The sequence below is a fragment of the Galleria mellonella genome, unplaced genomic scaffold (assembly GCF_026898425.1).
Source record: "Galleria mellonella isolate WM207_F2 unplaced genomic scaffold, CSIRO_AGI_GalMel_v1 utg117, whole genome shotgun sequence".
Taxonomy (NCBI): Eukaryota; Metazoa; Arthropoda; class Insecta; order Lepidoptera; family Pyralidae; genus Galleria; species Galleria mellonella.
The window spans coordinates 7,369,801-7,387,815 of NW_026441980.1; the positions used below are offsets into that span (position 1 = coordinate 7,369,801).

Sequence of the window (18,015 nt, forward strand, 5' to 3'; positions counted from 1 at the left end):
ATCTGTGTACTTTATGTACTAATGCTATTATTATATTTATATTCTACAAAAACCAGAACATTCGGCCAGCATCAACTTAGCGATGTATATACCATACATCGCTAAGTTATTATTATATATTAATATAGAGTTAATCCAATTTACTAAGTACAAGTAGCTAATGAATTAAATTATAAAATAAATTACACAGCACTTGTTCCCAAAGTATTCAAAACAACTATGATATTAGATATATTAAAATTGTACTAACAGTCATCACCAGATCACTGGAGTGGTTCAATCTTTTTCTTGTTATGAGATTCATAGGGTTTTGTGAAGCCCATTCTCACTATTAGATGTGGGCGATGAACATCCTGACTTTAGTACAAAGAATGGTAAATATGGAAGGAATTGATTCAGTTTTTTTTTTTACGGATGATAATGGAATTGCAACCCCGCCTGCACAGTGTTTGCGGGTCACCAATGCAAGATGAGAGAAGATAATGAAAAGATCAGTTACTCTATTGAGATGAATACGCCTGGGATTCAGCACAATGCTATCAAGGCATGTGGAGGTAGAGCTGATAGGGTATATTGTTAGCAGTGGGCTAGCAGTCTGCATTACTAAACCCCCCCACCCCCGAAATGGTTCAGTTTATGGTGGTATATAGATTTTTAATAAACTTTAATACAGCTGTGAAAATTGCAGTAAATTGTTGATGATAACATGGTGAAAATATATAGGGAAGTAAGCACTGTATGGTAATCCTATGTGCCCCACTACCAGCAATACAGGATGTATTGCAAACTTTGCAATACATCCTGTACAACTGTTTTAAGATGGTAGAATGGGCCAACTGAATGGACTATCTGGATCTTAACTAAACTTGCCTCACTTCAGAAAGATAAGATTATAATGAGATCTAAATACCTAAACACTAGCATAATACCATATCAAGGCTAACAATATATTCTCATCCTTTTGGAAACCATAGTAATAAACTTTTTACTTCATCCTCATCTATCATCTCCCCTTTGTGCCCACAAGTATAACCCAATAGTGAAGGTTTTTCATTTTCACCATTTAAAAAAAATCATGCCTAGCTTTGGGAAAGCTTTTTGGGTGTAAACTCTATCTTGGCATGGCAGGAGATATAAACCCTATCAGCTTATACTGCTGAATCAGGCAAAGACATCATTCTATTTATATCTTTGAAAAAAAATACCTCTTCCAATTACCACTCACAACATAAATAGCAAAACTGTGAATACCATTGCATTTTCATCCATGTAAGGAGTTGCATAACAGATTAGTTCAAAACAATATATTCACATTTTTACACATTTAAATATATATTTTGTATTTTAAGTGCACTAACTTAACAATATATAATGACTTGGCATCATTTCAATTTTGCTTAGAAAAAAATCTATTCTTGTACACATGTTAAATTAACTAACAAACAATGTAGCTCAAGGAGGAGGAGCCTTTTAAAATTTAATTGAACTGTGACAAAACAATTTTTTTCACAGATAGTGTAATACTTTAATGAAAACTGCCAATGCAGACTCAGTCATAGCAATAACATGGTGAGAAATAATAGAACTAAAGTAGCACACCAGGTCTCATTGAGTTGACTATATTACACACAAAAATTTTTATAGACAGATAGATAATACATTACTTTTTACAAGTTTTTAAAAATGCATGTTTCCGAGATAAAATTTTATAAAAGATAGTTTTTATCTACAACATATTTTATGGTTTTCAATCAAATATAGAATCAGGACTTTGCATACTTAAAATATTAATTTAAATTGTTTATAAGATTTTTCACAAAAAAAAAAACAGACTTCAATCGTCACAAAACTAGTTATTTTGACTTTAAACTAAACTGCTTAAACAGAATTGATAAAATTTCTATGAGACCAATCCATAAGTAAATCCCTCCAGATAAAAAAAAATATCTTTCAAATTGGTTTACAACTGGTGAAGTTATGAGGTAACAAACAAAAAAAAATACAACTGAATTGGGAATCTCCTTCTTTTTGGAGTTGGAGGAGATAATAATCATTATTTCTAAATAAAAGTATTTAATCTACATTCATTCATACAAGCTAGTCTATCATTAGGGTAGACAAAATAAAAATAATCCCAAATGTCGAATTAAAGGTAAAATTTAACTACTACAAACAAAATATGAATAAAAATTAAAGAGATTTTGCAATGTTATGGAAAAAATTACCTCTTAATTAACACATTTCAAATCAAAATTACAATTTTGCTGCTAAATGTAACTTTCAAATATAGTTTTTTAAAATCGAATATATTTTCACATATGCTAAGGTTAAACGAAAAAATTAGAAAGGAGGTGAAAATTATTATGCTATAGTTCAATAGAAGTATTACCACCCAATGATAATTATCATGATACAAGTACTTTGATTTAGAAACGATTCTATAAAATTTTATTTTCAACAAATACAGCTTTCTTTCGAATTTCCAATGACATTAGAAAAAATATAGGGAAATGATATGCATAAGTAAAAAGTAAGTACAGTTAACAGCTATGGTAATTAGTTATATTATCAAAAATTTTATATTTTGTTACATACCTGATAATAAATCCTCTAAATTTATTCAACAATAAAAAATACTGATCAATACTGAAATCCCGTGATTCAATTCAAGGTTATGTAACTCACTTTTGTAGACATAGAAATACGAACGCTAACACTTTGAAACACTTATTACTAAATTAATTCGTTTGAAATTAGACACTCAGACTAATATTTTGCCTAATAGGATTTTATCTTCGACTATATTTACCTTTGACACTATTCGAATGGAATCTCAGACGAGCGCCGTCAAATTTTGATAGTTCTATTCTATGACAAAAATTTAAACTTCACAAAACGCATTGCAGTTTATGCCCTCCAGTTGACCATAAATAAATTGTATTGTCTATTATAGAGATTTTTTCGCCATAAATTAAGGCTTTATAAACATAGATAGAGAAAACCAGCATAACTATTTTTTATTTTATTTTTTTTTATTTATTATCAATAAAAATACAAGTTACAGAATTTATGTTACATTAGCATTCAGAAACCACGTAGGTTTATATTAATACTTAATAATTAAAAAAATATATATGTAAAAAAATATAATGACTAAAAATATACTACATATCATTATATATAACATCATATCATTACACATAGTATTTATTATTTATTTACATTTCCAATTCAGACATAAAAGTTATTAACAAGCGATCGTTTGTCGTGCCTCTATTGAACGATTTTATAATTAATAATCTTTATAAAAAAAAATTAACACTCAATGTCATTAATGTCTTCTAGACAGCTCCGTCTGTTTGACAAAACGTCAATCAGTCAACACTTTAATATCAATCAAAATTTTATTTTTACTTTTTTTCTAATATTCATTTAATTAATTTCTATATTCTAAAGTCTATATTATGATTAAGAAGTTAATTCTAGACTAAAAGTGACACTCATATATTCTCACTTTACGAAAATGTATTGTGTAATAAATCGCCTTCTTCAAATACCTAGAGAAATAAAGGCATTCCAAAAATTTTCATCTTTTCAAATTGGTGCTAAAATTGTTTCATTACCCTCTGATAATTCAAATAAAGTGCGCAGGAATTATAGTAATGTTCGCAATTGGGAATCTCTGCGTCGATATTCTAATAAATACATATGCTACGCTGTCCTTTTCAGCGCTATATCTTACACCACTTATAGGATATGGTAAACAACTTATTAATACATAAAATTTAATATCAACATATCAGTATTAAATATAAATGTTAAAGTGTTTTTGTATTAAAAATTTCACTTTAGGTTGAGAAATCAAATATTGCCATCTATAACAGCAGCTGAAGAAATTTCAGATTCTGAATCTGATAATGAAACTGATACTAAAAAGAAACGATACAGAAAAGAAAAGATAGGCTTTAGAGACAGGAAGGTATGTTATACTTACAGTATATCTGAAATCTATTAAATATAAGCTTGTCCTTTACATAATTTTGTTTTAATAAATAAGTATAGTATAAATACTGCCAACTTCATATACTTATTAATAACTATTCCCAACGCCCTATACTTATTAAGATAATAGAATGGATTTTTTAAAAACAAAGTTTATAATTATGTTGTGAATACCTTAATAAGAATGAAGTTAAGTAAAAATACATTTTTCAATTATGAGAGGTAGGCTTAAAATGTATATTCTTGCTTTTTTTAATTATTTTATTATTAGAGCCCCATACTTACTTTTTTTTAACCAACTAAATGGTCTCTCTACTTAACTGTCCTCATCTCTCATCCTACTTTAATACAATAGTTATTGAACTCTCATTAATATTTGTGGAAAATTGTTAAATATGGTTTAGTTATTGATGGTTTATTTTAATATTTATTTTCACACAGATTATAGAATATGAAAATCGTATGAGGTCATACTCAACACCTGACAAAATATTCAGATATTTTGCAACTGTGAAATTATCCTTAGGAGATACCACTGAGGTTTTCATGACTCCTGATGACTTTTTAAGAGCTATAACACCTGGCATGAAACAGCCTGATGGTATTGTTTTATTTTGCATTTTTTTTTATGTTTAGTTTCATGTGTGACATTAATCAACATTACCCATTGTTGATACATATAATTTTTTTCTGAAAATATATATATATATATATATATATGATAACAAAAATTTGGCTTCAATAGTATTTAGTATATTAAGCATTTTTGTGATGTTATTAATTACACATTAAGCAGCCTATAAATTGAAATTATTTATATTTGCTTTACTCTCACATAAAATTCTGGAATATTTAACTAGTCTGAGTAAAGTGCTTGTTGGGTGGAAATGTTATGGTAACCCCTCCTGCGCTAACGGGATATGCTGGCAGAGGACCAGTGAAGGGTGATAGATGAGAATGAAAACAGGTCAGTTAGCCCATCAGAAATTAACCATGATAGTCTCCAGGGAGAACCGTGAGGAAGTTGACCTGGTTGGGTATATTGCTAGCAGTTGGATTCTCAGTCTCCATTACTAACAATCCCTTTCCTCCTCAGTGAAGTGCTGTACTACTTACAATACTACAGTGATCTACTGTCACAAATAAGAGCTTGTATGGGGACCAATTTTAAAGGTTTATAAAGCAAATATGAATAATTACTATACAGTGTGTCTCATGATAATTATTATTTGAGAAATCCATAATTAAAACATTATAAATGGTCATAATACTAGTATACTTTTCGTATCATTGCATGTTGTGGGTGACAGGTCACATACAATTTCTAGTGTGGTACTAAATTTTTTTAGTTTGTGTTGTGTTAATTTTTAATATCACTAATACTAGCAATTTAAATTGATTTTTACTTTTATATGTACTTTTAACAGAATGTTACTACTGCTTATTCAATTGTATATATATATATATATATATATATATATATATATATATATATATATATATATATATATATATATATATATATATATATATATATATATATATATATATATATATATATATAAAAGTAGTAAAATATACAACATATTTTTAGTTAGATGGTCCTGGACAATGGGGAAATCACACACACATACACATCCACATCTAATATGGGCCAATACTTTTTGTATAATTCCAAAGCAAACATGCATACAAAAAGATGAACAAAATTTCAATAAACTGCTGTGTTGACATTTACTAGTCTTAATAAAACTTTATTATTTTTTTCTTATATCTGAAAGATATTAAAAAATATATATATTGTCTAATTACAAATTTTTACTATATTTGACAAATTTCAAACATTTTGAATGTTTCTGATCATTGATGGAGGTGACTCTGTAAACATGACTTTACACAAAATTTGATAAGATATTGCAATATTTTTATTCTTCTTGAAAGGACCTAACATCAGAACAACATATTAATTTAAAATTATTCTTTTGCCTAATAAACATTAACATATCTTAGATTATTTTGTAAGGAGATGGGCCCAGCTCCTTAAAAAAGGTAGATATGTACTTTCAGACATATCTTTGCAAAGCTTCACTGGGATACTGGGGTGGACATTCAACTATTCTGAGATCTGCAAGCCCCCTTCCCCCTCAATACTTGTATGCTAATAAAATGTTTCAATTTTATATGAGGGATAGCACATTTTAATCTTGACTAATTGTTTTGTTATTTGAAAATTATGTAGGATACAAATAAAAATTTTGGTACTTTATTTTTTTTTTATTCCTTATTTTTAGCATCAATTACATTTATAATTTTATATAGTTTTATAAAGCCTACTAGTTAATATGGTATTAAAAATCTTTATAATTTTAAAATTAATTAAAAATAAAACAATTTAGTTGAGAAGTTGGACGTGTTTATTTGATAAATCATAATTTTTTTTTATAAACATAATGTAATAATAATAATATATACATATATGTATGTTTCATTCGCAAATCTCTTTTGTCTTTAACGCTGCTGGATAGATTATTGAATATGAAAATCGCATGCGTCAATATTCTACACCAGACAAAGTATTTCGATACTTTGCAACTCTTCAAGCTCAGCATCATGATCAACATGAAGTTTTCATGACGCCTGATGATTTTCTACGATCAATGACCCCTGGTGTCAAACAACCTGATGGTAATTTTATCTATTTTTAAGTAAGTTATGATAATAAAATTATTAAGTACTTTATAAATAAAGTACCGGTGTATGAACCAAGTCAAAATTAAATTTCTCTCTTGTCAACATGTAGAATAATTAAGAACAAATAATTACATGTATTATATAGTTATTACATATGTTATTATACAAAACTAATCGCAGGTACCTCAACCTCAATCGTATTTATGTCGCAACTCTGCTGTATTTACATGGCTGTTTCGGTGTGAGTGGGTAGTGCTTAGGATTAACAGTGCTTGGTAGCATAATGAATTATGTATTGCAATATTGATACTTCTTATACTTGTATAGGTGGTTACTACTTCCCCTAAGCTACTTTAACGGCTTGACAAGCTTACAATACTGTATAAAACAAAAATTAATAACTAAGTATTTATGATAATTAGAATTGTAGAACCCGCCAACAACTTTAAAAATCTAATATATATTATATATATATATATATATATATATATATATATATATATATATATATATATATATATATATATATATATATATATATATATATATATATATATATATATATATATATAAATATATAAATAAATGTTCTAACAAAAAATTAACTAACAATTAGAAAACATGAAAGGACATATCTCGTATCATCCCGTAGTATGTGGACAAAAATAATAAAGTATCTGCTTACTTAATACATTAAAATAAAATCATTTTTACCAACAGGTTTGGGGCTTGACCAGTACCGAAGATATGATCCTAAGGTAACCTTGTTTAATATATAGTATCTATAATTATTTTATTATATTCTATTATTATTATTATCAAGACCAAAAAATAGGACTCCGCGTCACACAGATAAAGCACCATCGTATATAAGTGATTTATACTTATTATTTAGAAATTGTAATTAATAAATACATGTTAAATAATATGATAGGCATTTGGAAATGTGATCTAAACAATTTCTATATTTATAAACCAATATTTGATGTTTTTTTAATAATGTTATTTGTTTATTGCATGTTTTAATTATACATACAATAATAGAAAAGATCAAAGGAAAAATGAGGGAATTGTATTAAAGTTGATATTCTAAAAGGACAAAAAACGACTGAGAAAAATGAACGAGAACCATCTAATGTGGCAATTTAAAATAATACGATAGTGTCAACATGATTGGTAGAAATAAAATAACTAGTATCATATTGAGTTATTTCTTTTCACATTTGCAAACATGCGGAAGCAGAGCCCATTACAGAAAGAAAAAATACAATAAATCTTATGAGCTCATTCATTTTCCTGTCTCTTAATCTTAAATATTTGTAATTAACAAAGAATTTAGTACCCCTAAAAGTGTTTTCAAACTCAATGAAATAACACGTGTAGCTTGTTTTTAAATTACCATCAAACACTTCCGCACTGGCACCTTCTTCCAGCCACTCACACCACTTTCTTGTCTTTTCAGAACATCGATGAGGTACTGTCTATCTCTTCCTATATCTCAACTGCTCTCAATTTGTAATTTTTTTTCTTTACTATGCACAATTTTTAAATTGGTTACTATCCCTGATTCCAATTCTGCTCATATCACTCTCATTGGCCACAATGTACCAATTGCCTAAATTAGAGAACACCGTTACTATAAATAATAAATCCACAATTCTTCAATGTGTAGACTGCCTGCCAATTATAGCGACACTTTGCTTATACTCTTAATCTATATCAATTTCATTTGAATTGTTTAGCATAGAAAGTTTTATTTTAATGCATTTATTTGAATGCATGGCCCTTTAAATTTTCCTTTTTTATTACCTCACTTTTACTTTGTATTAACATGTCATAGCCATAACTTCTATTTTGATCGATCACTACTTTTCCTATTTTTATTTGTAATAAGCGATAGCATAATATCTACAATCCAGTAAACGACCGCGCTGCATTATTTAATATTAGGTTTCATTTCAATAGTATTAAGCAAATTTTAGTTATGGGACTGATCACTTTTTTCATTAGATTGATCATGAATTAGTTTTGTGTTTGGGTGCGTAGATTTCTTTTGCTTTTTAATTCAGATCTAGCATTTGAAATAATACGTATGATTTATTTTCTACGTACAGAGCATCAGTCAACGTCTGAACCTAGATCTTGATGAAGATTCAATTTTTTATAAACTTGGATCTTCGGGACTCATCACGTTTAGCGACTACATCTTTCTTCTAACTGTGCTGTCCAGTAAGTATGAAGCATTTATTGTCATCATCATTTCAACCTACCTTCGAATCTTTCCCGTAGATGACGTAAGAGGCGAGTAAAGAAATTTATGGTCGAGCGATGGGCAGCACTCTCACTCTTAAAATAACACCAAATCCTAACAGTTGTATGCAGTTGTCAACCCGCCTGCCAAGCATTGCAACTACTAGTTACCCCCCCCCCCCCCATAGGGAAGGCAGTGGACTGATAAAGACTGATATTATAATGATCATAGTTTTCAAGGATGTCTAAAAAACTTACTAGAATTATTGAGAAACAACTCCATGTAGATAGAAGATAGAATTTATTTTCTTACATAACGACTATAAACTTTAGGATCATATCCAAACATCTCAAAATCTATACCATATATTAACAACAAATCGTTAAGCATTTGCTCATCGAGCTGGCTAAAGTAATGTTTCATTAAGGCGGTTGTATTTTTTCCATCTTTAGATTTATTCATCACTGTACGAAGTCGTGTTCTTCTATCATTGACTTTACTTCCTAACACGTGGCCCAGTCCCAGTTGCTGTATCACGTATGCTGAATCTCTCGATAATGTTTCCACTTTAGAAATAACACTGAAATTAACCGCACATGGAGAGCAAAATTTATAATATGGTGCCCAGTGTTCATCAAAAGTAAATGATTTGTCTTTGTCCTTAAATTTTTTAGTCAAATATGTTACGAATTCATAAAACGTAGGACCAAAACTTTTGATCGGTCCAAAAATTTTTGTTGCCTTTTCTCTGTTCTCTGCTACAATAGCCCTTGCCAATTTCCTATAAAAAGGCGGTGCAATGTTTTCTAATTTGTCTCGATAAGCTGACAACAGACGAACAAATGGTTCACGTACGACCAAAAGGGAAATGACACCCGGTGTATTTACTGCATCTCGTAATTCTTCTTCACTAGGTCTGGGGAACTTTTTTCGGGCTAGCATGAGTGGTGTTTGTCGAGTTCGTGCCAAAAATTTTTTCTCATAACCACCTAAAATAAAAAAAAAAAAGTTAAAGAAATTTAAAACGTTTGTCTTTTGATTTTGTAACGTGGTCCTTTATCCTTACCAAGTATATTAAATTTATATAACCACGATGAACTTGCTGCCTTAAAAATATTGCACCAAACAAGATTATGAGCATGATCCACAAAAAACTCTTTGCTGTTAATTGACTTGGATGGAAGAGATCTCTTTCGACATACGTCTTGTACTCTTTGTGCTCGTTTCTCCAAATCCGCTATTGTGGCATTATCGGGCTCCATCCACTCCACGTTGTTGGGATAAGTGTCTGATTCATCGTCTCCTAGAACTGGACCTTGTAACTGGAAATTACATATTTGTATAACAATAATCATTGATTTTCTTCAACATTGTCGACTAGTGGCCTCATTACTAGTAAATACTAGTAATATACCCTACCAGGTGTACCTTCGAGCGATCTTTGGAAACCATCGTGATTAATTCCTAGATTTTTTTTAATGTAACTTAGAATGACAAACAAGCTGACAGCTCACCTGATGGAAAGTGGTAACCGTGGCCTATAAACATGAGCAGTACCATAGGACATAACAGAGTACACTATTTCTCCTATGATATCAAAAATAAATTTAGCACGATGAAACGACTAATCTAATTTAATCCTCACCTATCATCACTCGCTGGTTTCCAGCCAGCATATACCAGTAGCATAAGCGGAGTTAAAATTTTATCGCCACTAATTAAAAAAGATTGTCAACCCTGCCGCAAAAAATCAACAGTTCGCTTCTTACAACTTTAAAAAATAATATTTAACATAACATTCCTATAAGATAAAAGCGAGAAAGAGACTTGGCGCTCGTTTGTACCTATCTGCTCGATTACAAACCTAATGGGAAAGTATAAATTACGTACATTACTCTGTTTCACCGATTGTCATTTGATAGGACAATAATTTAATAACCTTTAATGTTTATTAGTGCTTTCACACAATTAAAATCATTTTATGACCATTTTATTATACAAGTTAAAATATAAAGTTACAAAATCTTTGTTTATATTTGTCTGTGTAGTATGTATAAAGAATGTTTAAAATCCTATCGTATCCACCATAATCATATCCATACAAAGCCACATATAACCACAGCTTTTGTCCTAACTACAAATATTTATGTAGATATTACCATATGATACACTTCTATTTACGAAAGTTATCTATTAGGCTTTTTAAATATATGTTTTTTTTTTTGTGCATAACGAAAATATCTTGAAAACCGATGTGGTTCCTCATCATCTCGAGTTTTTGAACTAATGAATGTACCTAACTCTATATATATGACAAATTAATTATAACTTTAAAAATATTATGTACGTTATTCGCGCACTTCACTATCATTGTTTACTAATAAATTATTTACCAGCCATTTGGTGTAATTGTCAGGTACTATTGACCAATCCCTCACGACTGGTGTATTGACATTGCTCTTGAATATTGTCATTTTCATGACCACCATGTATAACGTCGCCCAGAACAGAAAGGTCGCGGTCTTCGCACCACATCTCAAATAATGAAAAGCTTTTGTTTTCATTTTCGTACGCAACCGTTTCACAGATATTAACATTTTGCCGCGTCATGTGGTATCGATGTTTGATATTAAAATTCTAAGAATAGATAAATCAGTTTCAGTTTGTTTATTTAAAATATGACAGAATATTGTTTGGGTCACACCATGGTCTAGATGAAACGTTGTTGCGATCCCTCGCACGCAGCATCCGACAGGGACGGGGAACTCGACACGGGGCATGAGCGAATGTAATGATTTTATGATCCCGTATTCCCGTCCGCACGAGACTTATCTCTAAACTGACAGAAGCTATTTCGCCATTGCACTAAAGTGGGTTATATTGTTTAGAAATTTTTGCTTTAACGGAAACATGTATATTTATGGAATGCAAATATATATGTATTTATGTGTCTATTCATAAATATCGCAAATTAGGAAACAATAATATGAAGACAAACTTTAAAACAATTCTAAAAGTACCTAATACTATTGTTTAATATATTTATGCAAAAGTTTATGTTTTCATCACATATTATATAACTTATATATTTTATATGTAAAGCTATATTTACATATTATATGTGAACATCTTCTCCGGACGAATAAGGATAAAAAAGATCCATCAAATTTCATTACAAATTCTACATATCCGTTTATTTAAGCGTTCCTAGTATAATAACAAATATCAAAACACTTTTAGAAACGTTTACAAACGTATTATTTTTTAAAACTACGAAAGCAGCAAATAATTATATAAGCCAAACGGTCACTGTAGCCTATGAACACCTGCCTACATATTATATTTGTAATACATGGATAGCAAAAGTAGATGTTTTACTTCTATTATTTCTTTCTGTTATACATTGCTATTATAACAATTTTGCAACGTCCCACTGTTAGATTTGAGTAATCTACAACTAATTCACCAGCAAATTATTCACGACAGTTTCCCAGTAGAGTACAGTGTAGAAATAATCTGGTAAGATATATTACTCGCAATGGGTCCTCTAGCCACCAATTGCTAGCCTTAGGTTTCCTATTTCCTTAGGTTATTACGTATTACACTAATGTGTAATTTGTTAATACCAGCATCTCGTCGCCACTTCGAAATCGCGTTCCGGATGTTTGACCTGAACGGCGACGGTGATGTGGACTGCGAGGAGTTTGAGAAGGTGGCAGCTCTCATCCGCCAGCAAAGCAGTATCGGCTCTCGGCACAGAGACCACGCGAATACCGGAAACACTTTTAAAGTACGTTTTATTAGAAAAAGAAATATGCACACAAGATATTCTAATGGTGTAGTCACTGTAATCCCAAATAACATAAGGATGGAGATAGGCAACTCGTTGCTAACGACGGTAGTCTTTCATTGAAGTAGTGATTTTTTTCCGCGATTATATCCGTGTGACATAGAATCTGAATATATATCCCATCGCTAGATTCATCTGATTTGAGTGAGTACTTTAAAGTTATATGGATGAGCTTACCTTTGCAACCTATTTATATCTCATTCAGCTTAGTGTGAATTTTTCGCCATTAAATGACTAGTAAGTAAGTAGTCCTTATTAGTAATTACGATATTAATATTATAAATGTGAAAATAAGTTTGTTTATTACATCTTGGTACCTTAACAGCTCAACCAATCGTCGGAAAAGTTATTTAGTCATACTATACGCGATGATAAAGGACGTTTATCCAGGCCAGGGTTGCCATCCCTCCGGGTTTTCCTGAATTAGTTTAGGGCATCCGGGGAGCGTCCAGGCGGAGCGTAATTTAATTTGTAGCAAACTGTAATAAGATTTTGTTTTGTCAGGTACATTTAAAATGATGATAAAAAATGACAAAATTTAATATTAATGTCTGAAAATAAACAAAAAGGTGATTCATTAAATTTTCAACTGTTTTTATTACACTATGTTTAAAGAGCCTGTTGATTTTTCGGTTTCTGGGCTCTAAAATTCGGGGTTTTCACGCGTCTTGTCCTAGTTGTCAAGTTATGGAAATGGCAACTCTAATCCAGACCAATCAAAACAGTTACACAAACGAAACTGCGGGTAAAAGCTAGTCATATAATAAATATGTAGCCACTATCTAATGCCTGAGCAAACTATTTAGAAAACAGATTTTTGTTACAGCATTTTTGAATTGTGTTTGATTGCATGATTTACTAATTTATAAAGAAAAACTTTACAAATAATAATGAGTTTTAAGCAATTTAATGATAAATGAGACAATGTCTGCGTCACGATATATTTCTTGATCAATTTGTATTTTCCCAGGGAATTAATTCAGCTCTGACAACTTACTTCTTTGGTCCCAAACTCAATCAAAAATTGACCATAGAAAAGTTTCTAGATTTCCAGCAACAGCTACAAAAAGAAATTTTATCGTTAGAATTTCAGAGAAAGCAACCAGGTATGTTTAATTTTGAAAGCTAATTCTGTAATGTTTATCCAATATATAATTTAAAATTTATCAGTCAAGAAAGATCCTTTATTGCTCTGTATTTAATTAACCAATAATTTATTCACCTTTCAATTAAATTCTAAAAGGGATAGTTATAAATTCGTAGATATATTTTTAATCAAAAGTGTTTACTCCCGCGCTTCATAACAATATTACAGCTAATATTGTGAACTTATTCACATTAAAATGATAGTTTCATGCAATAAGTCTAAACTGTCCAAAACCAGAGTGCGTACATATAACGAATTATAAAATTAACAATACAGTTAAATAAGAATCTAGTAAAGAGAATAAATATATATAAAATTTTATTTATTCCAATATGAATAATGTTTTTAACGTTTAATTTTCAGATGAAAATGGGCGTATTACTGAAGCAGATTTTGCTGAATTGCTTTTAGCATACGCAGGCTATCCCGCCAAAAAGAAGTCTAGAATGCTCAAACGTGTTAAAAAAGCGTGAGTAAACTATTTATATATTAAAAAAACTATATATGTAAGCAATTTAACAATTTGTTTATCTTCTAATATGTTGTGTACTAGGCGGTGTCTATGGTTGCTGTTATATTAAAATGTCTACAAAAGTTGATATTATTTAATATTACTTTTATTCGTATCTAAATTTGTATTAATCGTATTGAATCTTTCGTTCTTGACAGATATTGAACATTTTTTTCCCACATTCAATAAATATTATTCAAAATTATAGAATATTAAAAAAAAAGGAATAAAATCCGTTTAGGAAATAGTTTAAGTATAAACATATTCTTGTCTTAATTTCATAAAACCCTAAGAAAGTAACGATTACATAATAAATTCCAGTTTCCGAGACCACGGCGTCGGTATCACAAAAGATGATTACCTCAAGTTCTTCCACTTGTTGAACAACATAAATGACGTGGACACCGCGCTGACTTTCTACCACATCGCCGGCGCTTCCATCGACCAGCCGACCCTGCGCCACGTGGCCAAGACCGTGGCGCATGTGGACCTGGACCCACACGTCATCAATGTAGTCTTCACTATATTCGATGAGAACAGTGAGTTACAGTCTCTACCTATTTTTCGCAGCTTATTCCGCGATAATCCGTATTTTTTTTTTTACAACTTAGAATGGCAAAATGCGTTGGCATTCATGAGAACTCAGGTCATTCGCTGTACCTTGTAAATTCACACCATATCCCACCCTTCAAATCGAAATACAGCTATGCATACACAACTGCTTTACGGTTAAAATAAGCTAAGCTTGCTAAGAATATACATGATCAATTGTCACACAAGTTATAACAAAGCTTATAAAATATTTTATTCCAATCCACAAGTCATTCTATAAAACGCCTGGCACCAATTCTAATAGACAACATTTAGATATGGGTACATATTTTAATACTTTACAGTGGATGGTCAACTGAGCAATAGAGAATTCGTGGCAGTGATGAAGAATCGACTACTGCGCGGCTTAGAAAAACCCAAAGATACCGGTTTCGTTAAACTAATGCACTCGCTCATCAAATGTGCTCGGGACACAAAGCCTGCTATATTAGACTTCTAAGTAATATTAGATCTGATTTATAATAACGTAAGAACTGACGAATATCGAATAATATGTATAATTGTTCTATATATGTACAAAGTCGGTTATTCTATACATTGTTACTTTATTACCTAAAGATTCGAATTTATATGTAAAGTTTATTTCTAATTTAACTTTAAGATTATTTTGTTTAGAATTGATATATACATTTTTTACATGCTTTTATGCTTCACTTTGTTAATTTTTATATAGAATTGTTGACTTTATTTTTTACTTTATGTTTAGTATATAAGCAACATTATTTTCTTATTTGTAATTTATGTAAGTAATCATAAAAACAAAATTTTGATAAATAAGAGATTGAGATATTTCTCTTCAAAAACAGACTTCAAAAAAGGAGGCTCTCAATTCTGTTGTATTTTTTTATGTTTCTTACCTCATAGATCTATCAAATGTAATATAATCTAATTTTATTGAATTCATGGCAACTACATGTAGGTATAATTCCTTTTTGCGATCAATAGAAGACAGATAATATTTACAAGAATCTTTGATACATATTTTCCATTTCAACACGACAATATTTGTCACGCTATATATTAATCTATAATATTCAATATATATGTAATGTAATTATAAGACAATATTATTAGTCATTGTATAAACACATTAAAGATACTTTTTATTGCTTAATCTTTTGAACGCTTGAATTTGTAGCAATTGTTATGCCTCTAGCGCCCGACACAAATAAATATTTTTATGTTGTACTTGGTTTTATAAATATTTCTAACCGTCTTAATGTAATAGGTAAATAAATAGACTGGAATAAAGTCAAACATTAAGCACAGATACTTTGACAGATAAATCCGACATATCGTTACGGGCATGACAATTTTTGTCAGGTAAATCCGACTGGACTATTAAAAGATTAAACTTTAATGATTATTAATAAATTTATAAGGAAAATAATTATTCTAAAATTTCTCCAAGATATACATTTCTCATTACTCTAGTCAGCCATATTTGTGATGGATTGTTTATTTTGTATATGAATTGCGCATGCCTACCGGTATGTCGAAATCGTGCCGACAAATAGTTACCATTTGTACTGCTATTATAAAATGCTTTTAAGTTTGCTTATTTGTATGGGTTTTTAACCGATTTATTTATTTATTCAGAACATTTACAATATTTGACTTTACACGGAACAAACTTATAAACCTTTCAATAAGAAAACGCCTTGTGGCGTTTACAAGGAGTTTACAATTCGACTATGAATTTGTATGCATTTTATGTTATATCTTCGCCAATTCTAAAACAATTTTGATGTTTTTCTTTTAAACTATCTATCGTGTTCGTTTATTAATACTGCTGTCAAAATTAAAGATTTTTAGTAAAAATATCTGACTAATAATATTTCATTTACGATAATACCATTAATAATTATAAATATCCAATAATGGTATTAATAAAATACTGCAAACCTTTTTAAAGAGTGTGGGTAATTATAACTATAAATATAAATCATTGCAGGATCGCATCCCTACAAATAATGTTTTTAAGCGAATTCAAATAAAAATGTAAAATTATTGTTAAACGATCTTGTTTTGACACATGTTCCTTGTGGAGTTGACTATATATATTTTAATACATTTTTCTTACAGCTCATAAGTATAATTAAATATTTATACTTTATGTTTATGTGTTTTATAATAGTGCATTGTATGTTATTTTAAAATAAATTAATACCTTGCCACGGTCGGTATGCGCGATATATATAGTTTTAATATAATTTTTGTTTTCCATAATGTAAGTATAAAGAAGTCTTCGAATACATTAAATTTAATAGAACATTGTTTTCTTCTATAGTATATATTAAATATAATACTTTTAAAAACATTATATTTACATAATTATGTGGTAATCTGCACTTACTGGCAAAAATCTATATATCTGTCACGCCTGCCTCCTATTAGAATAGGCAGAAATTGTTTCTGCATTTAAATTCTACAATCGAAGCATTTTGCGTTCCATTGGAAACGCTTCGATTCAAACGGTTTGTTCATTCGCTTCTTCCATATACATCAATCTTTTCATACACACTCGCCAGTTACGGGCCAGCCAGTTACAGTTAATTTGGCCCTTCTTCAGCACATGCCTTTTTGGTCGACATGCCTGCGTCTAGGACGGTCCCTACCGACATCTCCATTCATTCTTGCCCAATAAATCTCTTTCGTAATTTTTCTTTTATCCATCCTCTCCAAATGGCCAATGCAACATTCCCTTTTCGATTTTTATCACTATGTATATATATATATATATATATGTGTGTGTCTGTGTATGTGTGTATGTATTATTTTTCTATATAAATCTACTACTTACAATTCTACAAATTTATATGGCAAGTTCACAACAGAATAAATGGAAAAATGAAAAAGCCAAAAAAAAACTAATATATTTTATTTGCACAATCTTTCGTCAATTTCTCTCTAGCATAAGATTTTGCACAAAAAAAGGAGTCGAAATGTTT

At 30.0% G+C, this 18,015-nt stretch overlaps 3 protein-coding genes across 9 annotated transcripts in view; 1 reads left to right on the forward strand and 2 right to left on the reverse strand.

The window, feature by feature from the left end:
- The window catches only part of LOC113511595 (2-oxoglutarate dehydrogenase complex component E1), a 34,516-nt gene extending 31,591 nt beyond the window's left edge, over positions 1-2,925 (reverse strand). For 5 of the 6 annotated variants that reach the window (XM_026895245.3, XM_026895243.3, XM_026895244.3 and 2 more), the window contains exon 1: positions 2,810-2,925. The gene's annotated coding sequence lies outside the window, so the exon portion shown is untranslated. The other variant, XM_026895237.3, reaches the window with a different exon arrangement.
- A 440-nt stretch (positions 2,926-3,365) lies between these two features.
- On the forward strand, positions 3,366-17,336 carry LOC113511827 (calcium uptake protein 1 homolog, mitochondrial-like). 2 transcript variants are annotated; one of them, XM_052896506.1, is made up of 10 exons: positions 3,366-3,759; positions 3,853-3,979; positions 6,528-6,687; positions 7,414-7,451; positions 8,808-8,922; positions 12,574-12,734; positions 13,765-13,900; positions 14,305-14,410; positions 14,774-14,991; positions 15,349-17,336. In XM_052896506.1, exons 1-10 carry the CDS (start codon positions 3,524-3,526, stop codon positions 15,501-15,503), a joined length of 1,452 nt encoding a protein of 483 aa, XP_052752466.1. In that variant the 5' UTR covers positions 3,366-3,523; the 3' UTR covers positions 15,504-17,336. The 2 variants fall into 2 exon arrangements, with proteins under 2 accessions (XP_052752466.1, XP_052752465.1); XM_052896505.1 differs by lacking the exon at positions 6,528-6,687 and adding an exon at positions 4,444-4,603 and having other exon boundaries at positions 3,367-3,759.
- Positions 9,245-11,653, reverse strand: LOC113511670 (carbohydrate sulfotransferase 11-like). The gene is made up of 3 exons (XM_031913658.2): positions 11,338-11,653; positions 10,011-10,266; positions 9,245-9,933 (listed from the first exon to the last, which is right to left on the reverse strand). The coding sequence occupies exons 1-3, from the start codon at positions 11,539-11,541 to the stop codon at positions 9,245-9,247; spliced, it is 1,149 nt and encodes a 382-aa protein (XP_031769518.2). The 5' UTR covers positions 11,542-11,653.
- Positions 17,337-18,015: the final 679 nt, after the last annotated feature.